The sequence below is a fragment of the Quercus robur genome, chromosome 3 (assembly GCF_932294415.1).
Source record: "Quercus robur chromosome 3, dhQueRobu3.1, whole genome shotgun sequence".
NCBI classification, from domain to species: Eukaryota; Viridiplantae; Streptophyta; class Magnoliopsida; order Fagales; family Fagaceae; genus Quercus; species Quercus robur.
In genome coordinates this window covers 22,597,849-22,616,657 of record NC_065536.1, presented here as the reverse complement: position 1 = coordinate 22,616,657, position 18,809 = coordinate 22,597,849, and the positions used below count along the sequence as shown (strand labels likewise).

Here is an 18,809-nt window from a genome sequence, read left to right as displayed (position 1 = left end):
ACAAATAAGCACAGGCTTTGGTTCTAAGTTCTAACTTTATTCGTCCAAATTTGAAGTGTGAAGCGAGAAGACATACGAAATCACATTGAATGAACCACTTTGAATGGTTCTAATTCTAATGTTTTTGCCAATGTCCACTCGTAAATGAAATCGTGTATTTACTATTTGTTGGATCATTTAAGCTGGTTTTTTCCTTATCAAAAAAGAAAAAAGAAAAAAAGAAAAAAAGAAAAAAAAGTAAGCTGGTTTCAGCGATAACTAAGAAAATAGGCAAGTTTTTTCTATGACCTTGAGTTCTTATTTGTGCCAGCCATTTTATGGGGCCTGTAGTGCTCATGAGTTGCACCAAGAATAGACCAACACAAGGCCTAACAATTTTTTTTGCTGTGGTCTTGAATCATCTTGTCACTATCCTAGTGCATAGCTGATAGTCCAAATTCTCATAAACCAAATGTTTTTAATTACTAACAAAAAAAGTGAGTTGTCTTTAAGTTACTGACTAGAATTATTTCATTTTATTTTGCAAGCTACTATGAAATAATACTAGTGCAAGGCTATAATAATGTGTACAATTTATACAAAAAAGTCATGTCACAACACTCAAAGAGTCAAAACACAACAATCGCTCTATCACAATCTTAGATCAAGCAAGTGGTCCTTTTGGGATTGTCCAAGAGGTTAATTCTAATCATTTTATTACAATTTGTAAATACTCTTTCCCGCACCACTTATGCATAAGACACAAGCTGAATCCCCTTTTATGACCCACTAGCCGCGAACCCACGCGTTGCGCGTGATAATTATTTTTATGGTGGTTTTATTAATTTTTTTTTTTACAATTTTAACTAATCTAATAATAAGTAATATATTTCGTAATTATATTTTTATTTATTATAGAAACAATTATAAATATAATATAGGAACAGCCCAAAACACCAAAAAAACATAAACTAAAAAAATTAATAAAACTTAACAATGATTAATTGAACCAATATTATGATAAAATTTTGTTTTTGATAATCTATTAAGGTTATTTTATTTGTAGAAATTATAATTTTGGCTGCCCAAAACATATTATCAAATAAACAATTATTAGCAAAATCTAAGAATTAAATTTCTATACATGCATTGTTTTAAAATAATAATAATAAAAATAAAATTGCAAAAGTTAAAATTTGTCACCTATCTGATTATTTTCATTTGGCTAACCTTTGCTTTTCTTTAAATAAATGACATTATAGAGTACTTCTAATACAACTATTAAAAGTACTTTGTCCACCACAAAGGATTAGAAAATAATCAAAAATTAGTAAAGTCTCATAGATTAATATCTAAATTGAGCACTATAAAAAATCATGCTATGTAACAGAATAAATACCAAATTATCCAAATCATACTATGTAATAAAATAATATTATATTTTTATATGTTATATTTAATTCTTTAGAATGCAATAGGATAACATTTAACAACCAAAGAGAATAAAAAAAAAAAATTTAAAAAACTAAATCGCATTAATCCAAAATAGAGTTTTAAAGAATATAAAAAATTATCAACTTAAAGTAGAGATGCAAGAAAAATAAAAAAATCTACCAAAAAATTTAGAGAGAGAAAGAGAGGGAACCTTTTTTTTTTTTTTTTTTTTTTGTGTGTGTGTGTGTATATATATATATATATATATATATATATATGCAAAGTGATATTATTCTTTGTAGAAAAGTGTAAGTGTGAATGCAAAAAAAAAAAAAAAAAAAGTTGAAAAAGATGGGCTGCGATTTTTCTTCCTTAGCATCACATGTATCCCACCCCCAAAAGTCCACTTCTATCTTTTTTTGCTGCCCCAAAAGTCTTCTTCCTTATCTTATCTTCTTGGCTGCACCAGACCAGAAAGTCCTGCTCTTTTCTTCTTTCTCTATTCCTCTTTCTTTGTTCTTCTTTCTCTCTTCTTCCTTGCTCTTACACGGCAGCCCTCCCTCTCTCACCAAAACAATATATCTCTCTCTAAAGAAGAAATTAAAAGGTTAACGCTAAAATTTCAGTTTCAAAGTTTGTGGATAAGTAATCAAAACTACATTTGCTGAACTATGATTCTGTTTTGGTGATTTGAAAGTTTGATAATATTGTGATCAATTGAATGCTTATTAACATATTTTAATATGTATAGTATGGGTATAAAAGTACCCAAATGAAATTAAGGCCTATTGCTATTTGTTGATGATTTTGTAAGAATATATACTGAAACTGTCTCTGTGACAGATTTGATGTTTACAACAAGAAAAATATGTATTAAATCATATTTTTTGAATTAGGATGCTAGAAGTAGTTTTTATGACTTCTAAGATACACATGGTTGTTATGGAAGTGGTCTCACAGCATTTGGATGAACATAAAAATAATGGTTTAACTAGCCGCGAACCCACGCGTTGCGCGTGATAATTATTTTTATGGTGGTTTTATTAATTTTTTTTTTTTTTTACAATTTTAACTAATCTAATAATAAGTAATATATTTCGTAATTATATTTTTATTTATTATAGAAACAATTATAAATATAATATAGGAACAGCCCAAAACACCAAAAAAACATAAACTAAAAAAATTAATAAAACTTAACAATGATTAATTGAACCAATATTATGATAAAATTTTGTTTTTGATAATCTATTAAGGTTATTTTATTTGTAGAAATTATAATTTTGGCTGCCCAAAACATATTATCAAATAAACAATTATTAGCAAAATCTAAGAATTAAATTTCTATACATGCATTGTTTTAAAATAATAATAATAAAAATAAAATTGCAAAATTTAAAATTTGTCACCTATCTAATTATTTTCATTTGGCTAACCTTTGCTTTTCTTTAAATAAATGACATTATAGAGTACTTCTAATACAACTATTAAAAGTACTTTGTCCACCACAAAGGATTAGAAAATAATCAAAAATTAGTAAAGTCTCATAGATTAACATCTAAATTGAGCACTATAAAAAATCATGCTATGTAACAGAATAAATACCAAATTATCCAAATCATACTATGTAATAAAATAATATTATATTTTTATATGTTATATTTAATTCTTTAGAATGCAATAGGATAACATTTAACAACCAAAGAGAATAAAAAAAAAACAATTTAAAAAAAAAAACTAAATCGCATTAATCCAAAATAGAGTTTTAAAGAATATAAAAAATTATTAACTTAAAGTAGAGATGCAAGAAAAATAAAAAAATCTACCAAAAAATTTAGAGAGAGAAAGAGAGGGAACCTTTTTTTTTTTTTTTTTTTGTGTGTGTGTGAGGGAAAGCTATGCATAGAATAGAAGAGATAGTGACAAATTTATAGTAAGAGGATGTGAATAAGAAGGGAAAAAAATAAAGGAAAATGAAGGGAAATAGGAAGAATGATATTAATGTAGAGGGTAGTGGGGAGATGAAAAGGTAAGGGAGGGAGAAAGATTGAATAAGTAGTGGGGAGATGAAATGGTAAGGGAAAGAGAAAGGTTAGAGAAGTGTAAATATTAAAAAAAATTATAAGAAAATTGGAAAAAAAAAAAAAAACCCTAAAGCTTGAAAGGCTTCAACGTTTTGTTTTGTTTTTTTGTTTTTTTTTTTTTTCCTTTAAGCTGAAAAGGCTTATACAAAACCCTAAAACTAAACTGAAAAGGCTTTGGGTTGAGCTTGATAGTGGAACTAAATAAATAAGAGGTGGGCTGGATTAATTATACAGATTTATTATAGGATGATAGTGGAAGTAAATAAATAAGTAGTGGGTTTTTTTTTTTTTTTTTTTTTCCTTTAAGCTGAAAAGGCTCATACAAAACCCTAAAACTAAACTGAAAAGGCTTTGGGTTGAGCTTGATAGTGGAACTAAATAAATAAGAGGTGGGCTGGATTAATTATACAGATTTATTATAGGATGATAGTGGAAGTAAATAAATAAGTAGTGGGCTGGATTTATTATAGGGTGATAGTGGAAGTAAATAAATAAGTAGTAGGCTGCATTTATAGGGCTGAAAATTGTAAAAACCATTTTAAAATTGTAGGACAAATTATATTTACAAAAAAAAAAAAAAAAAGAATGACGTGGCAGCTGATGTGGCACAACGTGAGAATAACAGCATTAAACGCTACGCTTCAGCTTTTAGTAATATATAGATTGCAGTATCCTATCTCGAATTGCCAGCCTATTCTAATGGTTAGCCACACAAGACGAAAGCATGTCTAGGAATAAATAGCAATCAAAACCTTGGTAACTTCCACCAACCGACCTCACAAACCTTAAATCCAATAGCATCCCAGCAAGCCAAAATTCTTAATTTTTCATTGGTCATGAATTATAGTTTTAAAAATCAGATACTATAAAAATCAAAACATGTTTCATAAGACCCATATCTTAAAAATAATAAAAAAAAATACACTCATTATAAGAAAATCGTGCAGTGTGTCTCTTTGTGTGTACATAAACGCATTATATATATTACAATGTCAACGTTTGCCCAGCTTTTTCTAACTAAATTTACTTTGGCTTCTAAGTAGCCAAATAAAAATAATATATTACAAAGCAGAAAAAAATATATTACCCATCTCTATTTTTCCGCCACATCCGAACCCAAAAATCGATTTTTCAAAAAAAAAAAAAAAAAGATTTTCCCAAGAATTGCAAGCTACTATTAACTATTTAACTTATCTGGGTGAGGTCTCGTGAGTGTCACATGAGGCCCAAGAAGCAAAGACTGGAGTTGAGTGCTTCAAAGAAGAGGGTTTTGTTTGGTAGAGTGGTTCATGGAGAAGAAGATGCTGAGTGTGGCCAGTGGTGGTTATTTATTTATTTATTTTATATATATATATATATATATAAAATAATTTATTTATTTATTTATTATATATATATATATATATATAATTTTTTTAATAAAAGTTGCAAACCTTCATACAGATACGATATCAAACATGCAGTATTTCAATACCATCACAACAGGAAAGAAAGTTCAAAAGAAAAATTAAAGACAGTGCAATGACAAAATATATAAGACCGTAATACATTACAGACATAGTAGATTTTCATAGATATGTATCTGCTGAAATAAAGAACTTCATGTACGGAAATCTTTGAAGAAAATCTTGGTTAATCAAATCCAACAACTGCATTGCTTCATTTTTCCACCTTTCCTCTTTCACTTTTACTGCTTTCTTCCAAAATTCTTGAGAAACCTCACCAACTTTCTTATGGTCAGGTTATTCCCAATAACAAACCCAATTATTAACCCACTCCCATATCCCATCATTATAACTACCCAATCAGATTTACTTGGGAAATTTGACCCTTCACCTTGTTTGGAATTCGGTGGTGGTTGTGTCAATGTCTCAGAAATTTTGCATTTCTTAGTCAAAGGCACACCACACAAACCTGTGTTTCCCAAATATGAATCATTTTCAAAGGTAGAGAATTGTTGACCTTGTGGAATAGGCCCTGTAAGATGGTTATTTGAGGCATTGAAGAATGCAAGGAATGTGAGTTGCAATAATTGCGGAGGAATCTCTCCTGATAGCCTATTTTGAGAAAAGTCCAAAGATTCAAGCTCCTTTAATTTCCCTAAGGAAGATGGGATAGGACCAGTGAGAATGTTGTTGGATATGTTGAGCAAATGAAGCCCCTTTAGATTTCCAATGACTTTTGAAATTTCTCCATCAAATTTATTGCTTGAGAGATCAATAGCTACAAGATGATCTTGGATCTTTTGATATAGTGTCTTGATGCCTTTGTTTGTCATTTCCAAGGTGTAACTAAAATCATTATGAAAATTGGAATAAGGTGATCGGGTGCTTGTGACTGCAACCATATAAGCATTATCTTTGTCAAATGTCAAGTTGTCAACTTTCATGGAGGTCCAACTTTGGAAGTGCCCATATGGTAACTTACCTGTAAAGTTATTAAAAGAGACGTCAATGATTTGCAACTTGGGGAAATTAAGATTGCTTTCAGGTTTACCAATTGTGCTATGGAACCCATTAGATTGCAAACTTAGAACCCTCAACCTTGGAAGCTTCCCCAGCCAAGAGGGAAAAGTGTCAGAAAATCGATTGTTACCAAGAAGAAGAATCTCCAACATTGTGCAGTTGGACAATGATCTTGGTACTTGCCCTTCTAATTGATTATAACTTACATCAATAGCTCTCAATCTACTTTCTTCCATGTATATTCCAGGAAGCATTCCATGGAAATTGTTGTTTTGTAAATTCAATACCCCCAAGTTGCTCAATTTGCTCAAGCATTGTGGAAGCATGCCCCCCAAGTTGTTGTGTGAGAGATCCAGTATTACAATTAAGCTAAGATTTGAAAACAATGGTGAGATTTCTCCAGTCAGTTTATTGTATGAGACATTGTATTGGGCAATGGAGGGTGGAGGAATTGGAAGTGATCCTTGCAGCTTGTTGGAAGAAAGATCCAAATCAAGTAAACTATCCCATGGAAGAATTGGCGGAGTGTGGTTGAAAGACTCAAAAGTTGTAAGGAAGTTGGAGGATAGATCCAACGATAAGAGAGTTTGTTTCCCTATGTTGAATATCCAGTTTGGTATTTGACCCTGAATTTTGTTGTTGCTGAGATACAAAATCTTCAATTCATGCTGAGAACGCAAAAAAGTTGGGAATTCAGTCAAGTTACATGAAGTTAATCCTAATAGCTCAAGCTTTGGAGTACAGGCGTTGAATGTTGAATTAATGGGGAATGATAGATGGATTCCTGAAAGCTGGAGTGCAGTTAGATTTTTGAGCTTCAGAAACAAGTCCATGTCCACTCTGCCACTAAGGTTATTATCAGAAAGACTCAGATATTCAAGATTCGCAAGCCTGCAAATTGATTGTGGAATTGAACCATGGAATTTATTAGTCCCAACGTCCAATACAGTTAGCTGGGTAAGGTTTCCAAGCCAAGGTGGAATTTGACCAGTTAGTTGATTTCTGTCAAGTACTAATTTGGTAAGCTGGGTCAAGTTCTTAATTGAAGATGGAATGTCACCATATAAATTTGTTATTGGTAAGCGCAAATCAGTGAGCTTTGTTTGCTTACCAAGCCAAGACAACGTTTGTGCACTGAAACTATTCGTGGAAAGGTATAGTTGACTGAGTTGTGTGAGGTTGGCCAATGAGAAAGGGATTTGCCCCGAAAATTTATTAAACGAGAGAGACAAAACAATGAGATTGGTAAGGTTACCAAGAGAAGTCGGTACCAAACCAGAGAAATGGCAAGTATTGATATCCAATTCAATTAAGGACTTAAGGTTTCCAATTGAATCTGGTAACTTACCAGAGAATCCCGTGTTTGAAAGTCTCAATATTTGAAGTGGACTGCTACTTTGAAATTCTGGTAGAGATCCGGTGAGAATTTCATTGTCTTGCACACTGAGGAATTGAAGATGCCGTAACCTGAAAATCTCTACAGGGAATTCACCAAACAATCCGCAGCTGCTCAGGTCAAGAGATTTTAAAGAAGACAAGTTGGCCAAGATGTGAGGTACCGGGGAAGATAAGTTCACCATACCCAAATGAAGATGTTTGAGGCTGGTTAAGTTCTCAACAACACTTTTTAGGCCGGGATTCTGGAGTTTCAATGGATTGAATGAGAGATCAAGGGAAACCAAGTTGGAGAGCTCAAAGATTTCTGGTGGAATTTGACCACTGAAGGCAGACATAGAGAGGTCGAGATGTGTCAAGTTTGAGAGGTACCTGATACTTGGGGGAATTTGACCACTGAAGACAGACATAGAGAGGTTGAGATATGTTAAGTTTGAGAGGTACCTGATGCTTGGGGGAATTTGAGAATAATTGAAGTCATTATCAGCGAGATTGAGCTTTTGAAGGTACACAAGGTGGAAAAGGCTGCTGCTAGAGTTGAAGGAGCCATACAGTTGACTGCTACTGAGGTCAAGGCCAATCACGTGACCTGTACCTCTATCACATAGGACACCATCCCATGAACAGCAATCATTCCTTTCTCCAGAGTTCCACGATGAAATCTTTGGATAAGCAAAAGGATCAGAAGGAGCACTCACATTAATTTTAAAGCTTTGCTTGAATTGCAACAAGGCAGAACTCTCAAAATCTTTACACGCTGGCTGAGTTGATAAAGAGGAACAACTATTTAGATAATGAAAAATCGACAAGAAGAAGAGCAAGTGCATAGATATCAAGAGACACATGGATGACCCCATATTAGTCTCTTCAAAAAACTTCCTTCGCACTCTGATAATTTTGAAACTAGGAACAAACTGCTTATATAGACAAAATTCATCGGTGGTTCTATTATGCATGTGTAACCCACACATTGATTAAAAAAAATCATTGTGTAAATTAAATCAAATATTTTAATATTAATTAAGAATAAGTAATAATAAATACTTATGTTATGGAATAAAAGCACATTTTATGATAAATTAGTCTAAACTATTAACAAATGATGAACTTAATCATTTATTCTGTGTTTGTTTTGATGGAAAATCTCTTATGAAGTTAGTTTTTCACGTTTTTTTTGTTTTTGATAGCATCAAAAAAGATAAGTTAAAGGAAAATTATCCTTTGTTAATAAAAAAAACCCTATTAAAAATATGACTTATTTTCAATATATTGTTTTCCACTAAAATTTAAGTGGAAACAACTTTATCTCATGTCAAGGTAAATAAAGAAAGTTAAAAGGCAATATGAAAACTATTGAGTATAACTCTGTCTCATTTATGATCACTACCAAATATAAGAAAATGAGACTGTTTTCCAAAAATACTTTTTGGAAAAAATGACTTATTTTTTTTTTAGAAAACATTAATATCGAAACAAGCATAGTAGTATAATTGTAACAATCTCCCCACATGTGGATCCAAACAAATGGGACTTAACACATAGGATTTTTAACTTTTTTAAATTGGAGGTGAAGCAAATAGTGTTTAAACTTAAGACAACCAACTTTGATACCTTGATTGATTACTAATTGTAATAGAAACTTAAATTATTAAAAGATAATAAATTTAAACATTTAAATATAATTCTAACCTCTTGTTTGTAGAACCAAGTTTTTATATAAAAAAATTATATTAGATTTTTAAAATAATATAAAATATAATAAAACTACAAAATTTCTTAGTGCTTTGGATAACATAATTAATAAAAATAATGTTTCTAAAATTTGGGTAAACTATATATTTGATCCCTATTCTTTATGTTATATTTCAATTTGGTCAATAACCTTTCAATTCTGTTAATTTAGTCCTGACTTTTCAGCATTGTATCAATTTAGTTACCATCATTATCTCTTATATGGAACTTGCTGACATGGCAAACAACCAAAATAAAAAATTAGTTTTCATTGATGTGGTAATAAACTAATTTTCCACATCAGTAATTTTCATCCAAGAGATAATGACATGGACTACATTGACATGGCACTGAAATATTAGGGACCAAATTGACACAATTGAACGGTTATGGATTAAAATGAAATATGGTGTAAAGGTTGGGGACCAAATATGTAATTTACCCTTAAAATTAACAAAATTTAAGTACAATTTCTCAGGTGCAATACATTAGGTCCCTCAATCAAATTCGAACACGTGACTACCTTGACCAATTAAACACAAACATTGATTTTTTTTTTTTTCCTATAACAATTAAATTTAATGGAACTATGTATCTTTCTTTTTTAGTATATATTATTATTACTATTATATAAAATCACTGTTCTTGTAAAGTTATGCGTGAAAGATCCGTAGGAGATCTAGACTCTAGTCAAGAAAAAGGAGTCCAAGTCTTGGATAAAGTTAGAGTTAAACCTTCTTTTTAGAAAACCAAATTTTATAATTATATATCTCATATTCACATTATATTCAACTAACTCCCTCCCCCACTATCTAAAAAATATATATTATATTTTATTAATTAGATGTAAACATATTTCAGCATGAATCATGCTGATGATGAAGGAATGAAAGTAATGAATAATTATTTTTCATTTTTTTTTGTTAAAACCCTTTTTTTTTTTTTTAAGTTTTGAATATAACTTGAACATCATCATTTCTATTTTCATCCTTAAAGCTTACGTACACTTGTTCTGTTTACATTGAATTGGATATTTATAATACTTTATGGAATGATTTTATCAATTAAACGTTGTTATATCACAATTTCCTTATTATCCTTTGACACGAGAGGTTTATATTTATATAGGTTTGGATTTTCAAGTTACACTTAGTGTAACTCTAAGTAATGTTATATCATTCGAAAGGTTTTGATTGGATGTAAATTTTGACAAATCTACTATTAGATTACATTATCTTTGTATATTCTTCATGTTTGCAAAATTTCAAGATGATCAAAAATTAATCATCCTGTCATCAATCAATTTTTTAGATTCAAGTTTTTATAGGACCACTAAACCCAATGCTTTCACTTCTTTTTTTCTCCCTTTTTTCCTCCTTATCAAGACTTAAACGTCTCTCTCTCTCTCTCTCCCTCTCTCTCTCTCTCTCTCTCTCTCTCTCTCTCTCTCTCTCTCTCTTCAAAATTCTAATCACTCATTTTTTTTTTTTTTCAAATCTCTTCTTCTTTATTTTTGAATTATTAAAAAAATGTGATTTTTAATGTACTCCCTTTTTTTCTTTTTAATGGTTTATTTATTTATTTATGTTGGTGTTTGAATTTTCTCTTCACATCTATTTGTACTACTTTTTTTTTTTTTTTTTCATTTTAATGAATGTCTTTTCTATGTTCAAAACAAAAATTACTATGCATGTGGTTTAATTATATAGAAGAGAGAAACATTTCAAATTAAGATGAATGGAAAATTATGACACTAAACATAAAATAATAATAATAATAATAATAATAAAGTTTCATTGCACATGTGAAATGCGTGTAATAAGGCTAGTATATTTTGAAAGAAACACATTTAAGAAGTAAAAAAGAGATTACTAATGAAAAAAAAAAAATTTGTTGGTAATATTGTTCTACTAACGTTGCTTAAGTTTTATGAAAATACATGTGGGTGAAAAAGTATTGTGTAAATACGTGTTGTGTTATTTAAATAATGAAAACTGTTATTCAAATAACGTTACCAAATAGACCCTAAACTTTAGTGACCAACACTATATATTAAGAGTCTTATAACTCAAATCGTATATTTTGGTATTTCTAAGAGAGATGTCCAGATTCAAATTGCCACTCTCAGTAGAAACTATCAAATTTATCCCCCCCCAAAAAAAAAAAAAAAGTGTCCAACTATGCAACCTTATATTTAAAGAAGGAGAATGAAACCATTTCTTGAAAATTGTGAAATTTTGAATTGTTAAATTTTCTTTTTCAAAATTTTTGGATTATTAAAAAAAAAAAAAAATCGTGACGTTAAGTATGGGATGGAGTTGGTAGTTGGGTGTTGAATCTCTCCAAATGGAAATGAGTCAAGGTAGTTAGGGCTTAACACAAATTTACGACAATTTACAATATTCTTAAATTAGCTTATTATCAATTAGTCATGCTAGCTAGGACAAAACAAAAATTTACATCAATTCACGATATTCTTAAATTATCTTATTATCTCCCACATTGTTTATTAAAAAAAAAAATTAATTGCAGATTGTAAAAGGCTAATGAGAAAAGTGATAGACTTACTTTTTATTCTTTTTAAGAAACAAGCACACATATGCACAAGAAAATGGAATGAAGTTCTAACCAAAGACAAATCACAAACTCTATTCAAAAATCATAATAATTTTTAAAGAATGTGGGATAAATTGTACCACACAATACACACTGCCTAGTACCTACTCTCCTAAGAAATGTTGTGAAATTTTTTATGAATTTTTATTAATTGTATTCTTCACTTTATTGAATTAAACGAAAATTGGCTCTATTAATTAGTTTTTAAAGCTAAGCGTTAAAGACGGCAAGAAGCTAATGGTCCCTTATTTACAAATATATATATATATATATATATATATATTTTTTTTTTTTTGAGAGAAATGATAAAAATATTTACAAATAATTAAAGACTGACAGGTTTAGTCAAATAAAAAAAAAAAAAATTCTTGTAAAGTTACGCGTTACGCGTAGAAGATCTAGACTCTAGTCTTTTTTTTTTTTTTTTTAACAGACTCTAGTCAAGAAAAATGAGTCCAAGACTTGGATAAAGTTAGAATTATACCTTCTTTTTAGAAACCAAATTTTAGAATTTTATCTCATATTCACATTATATTCAACTAACTCCCTCCCCTACGCTACTATCCAAAAAATATATTTTATTTTATTAATTAGATGTAAACATATTTCAGCATGAATCATGCCGATGATGAAGGAATGAAATGTAATGAATATTGATTTTTCAATTTTTTTTTTTTTTTTTTTTTTGTTAAACCCAAATTGTTTTTTAAGTTTTGAATATTAATTGAACATCATCATTTCTATTTTTGTCATTAAAGCTTACGTACACTTGTTCTATTTTTTGAGAAAGACGTACACTTGTTCTGTTTACATTGAATTCGATATTTATAATACTTTATGGACTTCTCAAAAAAATTAAACGTTGTTACGTCATACTTTTCTTATCATCCTTTGGAAACACAAGTACACTGTCATGAACAAGTAAACCCAAAGAAAGTAAATATAGGGCATTAATCTTAATTTGTTTTAAAGTAATTTATTTTTAATTTTTGACAGCATTAGATATTAAAAACCGATAAGTACAAATAAAACATAAATAAAAGAGAAATTTGATATGAACACATAAAACTCCACAAAATCAGTAAATCATCATGAAAGAGATCAACATTCAACTAAGAAAGCTGAATTTCAAAGCAACTATTTAAACTTCAAGATTTTACTCCAAACGTGGTGATTTAGAAGACCATCCAATTATTTTAAATCGCATGATTCATTGAATTATTTATATAAATTACATGACTATAAAGTAGGTTATACAACTAAAAGTACATGCAAATACTTTTGAGTTGTCATATAATAGGTTGGAGGCACTTTTCTTTGAATTGGTTGTGGGAAAACTTTGCCCTTCAATGAAATATTAAATTTTCTGCCACTACAGTTTGGATGACATCCAACAAGTTATTTCATCTACATTTAGAATTGCCATTATTGACATAGAAGCTAATTGAGAAAACTGGCATAACAAAGCAGTAAAGTGAGATTTTTTTACTTTTTGGGAAGGTTTAATAAAAATAAAGAGAGTGAGAAAAAAATAAGGCTAAAATGGGATTAACCAATTTTTACAAAGAATAATATGCTTCACTTGATAACAGTGAAAAAACTATATTCAACCTAAATTCATAATGATCAGAAGGGAGGCATTATTACATGAACACTATGTATTAGCATAGCAACAACTTTGATCAATTAAATGTTATTAACTTGGGACATCTTAAACTAAAGGCAATCATATACATATATTACAATCTATAATTCTAGGGAGTAAAAAGCAAACCCCTACTGTTTCACATAAGAAACCCGTTTTCGCATGTACCGTTTAATTCACTGGAGAAACATAAGTGATAATATTAATGTAGCATACAACTTAATCATAAATTAGTCTTACTCCATAAAGATTGCTGACTTTGTCAATTTTCACTGTGGAATCTTCACTTCTTATGTTGAATACCTGGAATAACTTTCAAACATAATTCTGAAGCTTTTCACGAGAAGAAGGGTATCGCCCATCAGAAGACAACAAATCTACTAACAAGCTTTTAGTGTAAGAATTTGCTGAAATGCCCCCCTCAGTCATCAAATGAAGAAGTTCTATCGGCCTTGATGTATCACTCTTTCTTAGAAATCCTCTAATAATTGTATATTGTAATCATTCGAAAAGCAGCAAGTCTCATAAATTCTCTTCACTTTTAAGTAACTAACTTGCTTCTTCCAATAATCCTTCATTACAAAGTTCATCTACAAATATTATATAGTTTGCCCATATACAAATATACCTGGGTTATTTTAAGGGTTATTTCAAATGCTTCACTGAAATATTAAAATAGTTATATTGATGTGAATGTTTTAAGACCTCTAAGGAATGTAACAAATTAAATTTTTTTTTGTTTCAAAAGTAGTAAACTAATTCTTAAAATTTTAAAAATAACAATTTAAACTCTATAATTTCACAAATAACAAATTAAAACCTGCTGCCTTATATATTGAATTCCAACTATACTGTTATTTCACTTAAGTGGGCTGAGATTTAAATTGTTATTTTTTGAAACCTTAAGTTTTTTTTTTTTTTTTTTGATACATTGAAACCTTAAGTTTAAATTATTAATTTTAAAACTACATGATTTAATTTATTAAATTTTACAATCTCATTATTTAATTTGTTACTTTTAAAATAATAGAGTTTAATTCATTACAACCCCCTGAACTATAGAATTTAAAATTCAAGTCAAATTTTTTTGAAGCTAGTGAAATTATTGTAGCCTTTTATAAACCACAACAAATTATTACAACAGTTGTAGCATGCCCAAAGGCTTCAAACCACCACGACAAACTCAACCCTTAAAATTTTGTGCTGGTTTTCTAAACACCCTCCCAAAAAAAAAAAAAAAAGACATTTTGTTTTGGTAGTGCATATAATTGAAAGTTCACGTATAAATTTAGATATGGGTAAAGAGTAGTCATATGATTCCTCAAATTGAAAATTAGTAACTAGTCTAGCTTAGAGAGAAGTAGGAATAGAATAGTCTAGAAAATTAATCCAACACTCATATAAACCAATGCAAAACTTAAAACATTAAGTAAGCTTGTTACATATAATTATATCCTTCGGATTTAGGAGTTTTTTATATGTACAGTTTGGCTCCATAAAATTTTTTTCTAATCACAGATCTATGATAGACATTGACAACATGAATCTATAACAGATTATTATTATTATTATTTGATAATCCACATAGAAAAAGAATTATTGAAAGCAAGAAAAGGATTACAAGATAACCAGCTGGGTTTGCTCCTTTACAATAGCATTAATAAAAACATATGGAGCTGTACCCAATACAAAACAACTAGAAAATCTATTATTGGGAGACCATGATGCTAAACCATGAGTAGTACCATTGGAAGCTCTCTAGGGGTTCATTTAATTTCCAGCCTGCAACTTAGGACATCTACACATATCTTGGCATCACTCTTGATAATTACTGATTCAATACCATGGGACACCACTTGAAGAGTTGCCCAATTAATTCCCTCTGCTTCTGCTTGGACAGGGATAAATAGTTTCCACTTTTTTTTTTTTTTTTTGAGAAGACATTACAGACAACTTTGATTGACATTGTACCTTTCGGTGGAATGGACCTTAGGGAAAATCCGGCTGAAGTTAAACCTCGATGACTTGGCTGAATTTCACAATTACAGATTAAAATAATTTATACTATTCTAGGCCCACGTTTTATCAGCCCACCCGAATGAAATTGAAGTTGCAAATAATTTAGGAATGCCGGTATTTGTACATACCACATATCAAACCTGCAATACTTCAGCCTACTATATTATAGACTTACACTAGACTTTCATAGACGTGTATGAGTGTATCTACTAAAATGAAAAACAACTTCATGGGCGCGCCGTTAATCTTACTTAATAAAAAACAGTTGCTGAATCCCTTCATAAACTTCTTCTTCTTTTTCTTTTTTTTTTTTTTTTTTTCGTTAATCTTGCATAAATGGATTATTTATCAGAACACGAATAAAAAACAGTCATAATTTTCCCAGGTAGCAAACCTTACTCTTTTTATTGTTGTTACACAAAATAGAAAAAAGTAAGAGGAGAATGGTCTAGAAAATTAATTCAAACACTCATAAAACTTTATGGTTGTATTTGGATGACAACATTTGGATTTGGATCTGGATTTAAAATCCATTGATTTAAAATGCCTTAATTTGAAATCCCTTGATTTTGAAATTCTTTATTTGGGTCTTTTTAAACAGTGACGGATTTGAAATTCCATTGTTCAGATACCTAAATTTGGATTTGGATTTAGATTTAAGATCAATAAAATATATTTTTTAATTATTATTTGTCTTAATCCTTCTACATTTTAATTTTAAATACATGAGCTAATATTGATAATCCAATTGACAAGATGAATCAAATCAATTGCATGAGAGATCAATAGCTAGAAGATGATTTCGGATCTTTTTCATATAGTGTCTTGATGCCCTTGTTGGTAATTTCCAAGGAGTAACTAAAATCAGAGCTCCATGTGAAATCTCTTGTTGTCCTCCTCATATGTGCAACCATATAAACATTATTCTTTTCAAATGTCATGTTGACAACTTTCATGGAGGTCCAACTTTGAAAGTGCTCATATGGTAACTTACCTACAAAGTAATTCAAAGAGACATCAATAATTTGCAACTTGGGGAACTCAAGTTTTCTTTTAGGTTTCCCAAATGCACCATGGTAACCGTTAGATCGCAAGATTAAAACCCTCAACCTTGGAAGCGTCCCCAACCAAGAGGGAAAATGTCATGGAATTGATTGTTACCAAGCAGAAGAATCAGAGCACTCCCCTATAGTTGTCAAATTTTCATTCAGAAACAACAAAGTTTAACTATGACGGTGAGGGATAAAACGAGCAATAATTCAAATAAAAGAAGCAAGAAAGTGGGGGAGATACCTTGAGCGTTACATTAGCTCCAAACCTTACATCACCTGTTACCTTCAAGCTGTCTAGTTCAACGATGCTAGGAAAGTCCTTGAAGCGACTTAGGAGGTCACTTACCTGAGAAAGAATGAAATAACCACAAAAACATAAAGAATGCATTCATAGAGACAAGGCAGGAGCCACAGGAACATGAAATAAATAATTGAAGGATTGAAAGGATTTGTTCTAGCTAAATTGCGAACTAAAATGCCATTGTTGGAGGTGTACAAATCTGACTGCATAAATAATAGGCGTAAATACACTTTTGGTCCCTACCTTTTGGGTCAATTTCCATTTTGGTCCCAAAATTAATTTCTTCACTAGTGTCGTTCCTACAAAAAGAAAATCGATTCCATTTTGGTCCTTGCTATCAACCCACTAACAGAAATCTCGTACGTGGTAGATGGAATGTCCGGCTTGCTAATGTGGCGTTGACATGACCATTAAAATATTATTTAAAAAAATTATTTGGCATTTTTTAAATGCCACGTCAACATTTTAATTTAAAAATTATTTTGGGCAAAAGAGTTTTAAAAACATTTTAAAAAATCACAAAAAATTAAAAACAAAATTCTGAATTTATAAATTTTAATTAAATAATTTTTTTTTTAATCTGAAATCAGAAATTGTTTTTAATTTAAACGATTTTTTTTCATTAGACCATTTTTTTCATTACCCCATTTTGAACCCGTGATCTGGGTTTAGGGAGAGAGAGAGAGAGAGAGGGAGATAAGGAGATAATGAGATGAGGCCAGCGGTGGTTTGGAGCAGATCCAGAGGAAGGAGGCTAGCGGTGGTTTAGAGCAGATCAAGGGGAAGAAGGCCAGCGGTGGTCTAGAGCAAATCCGGGGGAAAGGAACCTCTAAACCCCTCTTCGACTTCGGCTTCTCTACTACTCCCTCTTCGGCTTCTCTGTGTGCCAAGTAAGCCACTATGAATGGTAAAACCCCTCTCTACCTCACCCTCTCTTTTCCTCTCTCAAGCTTGATCCCAGCCATGACCAAAACCCTTACCTCCACCCCTATTGTTCACCAATGCTTCCACCCCAGGCAGGGGCTCTCAAACCCATATGATTGGGTTAACGAGTGAGATGGTGGGTTTTGAGTGATGCGGAGGTTTTGATAGACGGTTGTTTGGGTGATTTGGGTTGTATCTTGGACGATGATGCCGTCGGCTCCATTGCAACACTACCACCATAAGAAATATTGTATTAGGATAATAATTTTTTGTTGAATGTATAATTGATTTTTGTGGAAAAATTTGTGTACAAATTTTGGAATATTCTGGGTTTCTATTCTTTTGTTCTTGGGATTGAATATTCTGGGTTTGTTGTTCATGATCAAGATGAATTTGGAATAGGAATTTGATAATATTAATGTGAAATTTATGAGTTTATGGGTTTTCTGGAGATTGGTTGGTTTGTTGGATTTATTTCTTGTTTTCCTGGCATTGATGGAGATTGGATTATGTTGCTGGAGATTGGTTTGGCTGCTGGGTTTGTTTCTTGGATTTGGGAAGAACATGAAGAAAAAACTGTTACGTTCTTACGAAAAAAATAATGAAAAGTAAAAAAGAAAAAATTAATTAAATTAGATTTAAGGCTTTTTTAAAAAATTTAATTTATTTTTTGTTTAAATTTTTTGACATAACTTTTTTAAAAAAATTAAAATGTTGACGCGGCATTTAAAAAATACCAAATAATTTTTTTAAATAATATTTTAATGGTCATGTCAGTACTATATCACCAAGCAGAGCATTCTGTCTACCACGAAAGAGGTTTCCATTAGTAGTTTTGACGGCAATGACCAAAATAGAATCGATTTTCTTTTTTTATAGACGACATTAGTAACGAAATCAATTTTGAAACTAAAATGGGAATTGACCCAAAATGTAGGGACCAAAAGTGCATTTTTGCCTAAATAATAAATATGCCTCAATCAAGGATCCAAGAGAATTACAACCCCACCCCGCCACCCTCCCCCCTCCCTTTTTTCATTAGGGGAGTCGAAGCAAAATATAATAGTTTAGATATGTATTTTTGTCATCTGGAGAAGAAGAAGTAAATTTGATGTCACATTCATTGGAAAATAACGAGATTGGGGGACATTAATACCAACTGCA

General features: G+C 30.5%; 1 protein-coding gene and 1 long non-coding RNA gene across 7 annotated transcripts in view; one reads left to right on the top strand and one right to left on the bottom strand.

Annotated features, from left to right (window-relative positions):
* Positions 1-5,039: 5,039 nt before the first annotated feature.
* LOC126717496 (receptor-like protein 7) overlaps positions 5,040-18,809 on the bottom strand; it is a 155,575-nt gene continuing 141,805 nt past the window's right edge. For 2 of the 6 annotated variants that reach the window (XM_050419247.1, XM_050419246.1), the window contains exon 4: positions 5,054-7,140. In XM_050419247.1, coding sequence (XP_050275204.1) covers positions 5,185-7,140 — 1,956 coding nt within the window. In that variant the 3' untranslated portion in view covers positions 5,054-5,184. Of the gene's footprint in view, positions 7,730-7,773; positions 8,306-18,809 lie in introns of those variants that run through there. The other 4 variants (XM_050419251.1, XM_050419249.1, XM_050419252.1 and 1 more) reach the window with 4 other exon arrangements.
* Positions 7,564-18,809, top strand: part of LOC126717508 (uncharacterized) — a 35,025-nt gene continuing 23,779 nt past the window's right edge. The window contains exons 1-2 of the long non-coding RNA XR_007652628.1: positions 7,564-7,701; positions 7,774-7,926. This is a non-coding gene — a long non-coding RNA (uncharacterized LOC126717508). The remainder of the gene's footprint in view (positions 7,702-7,773; positions 7,927-18,809) is intronic.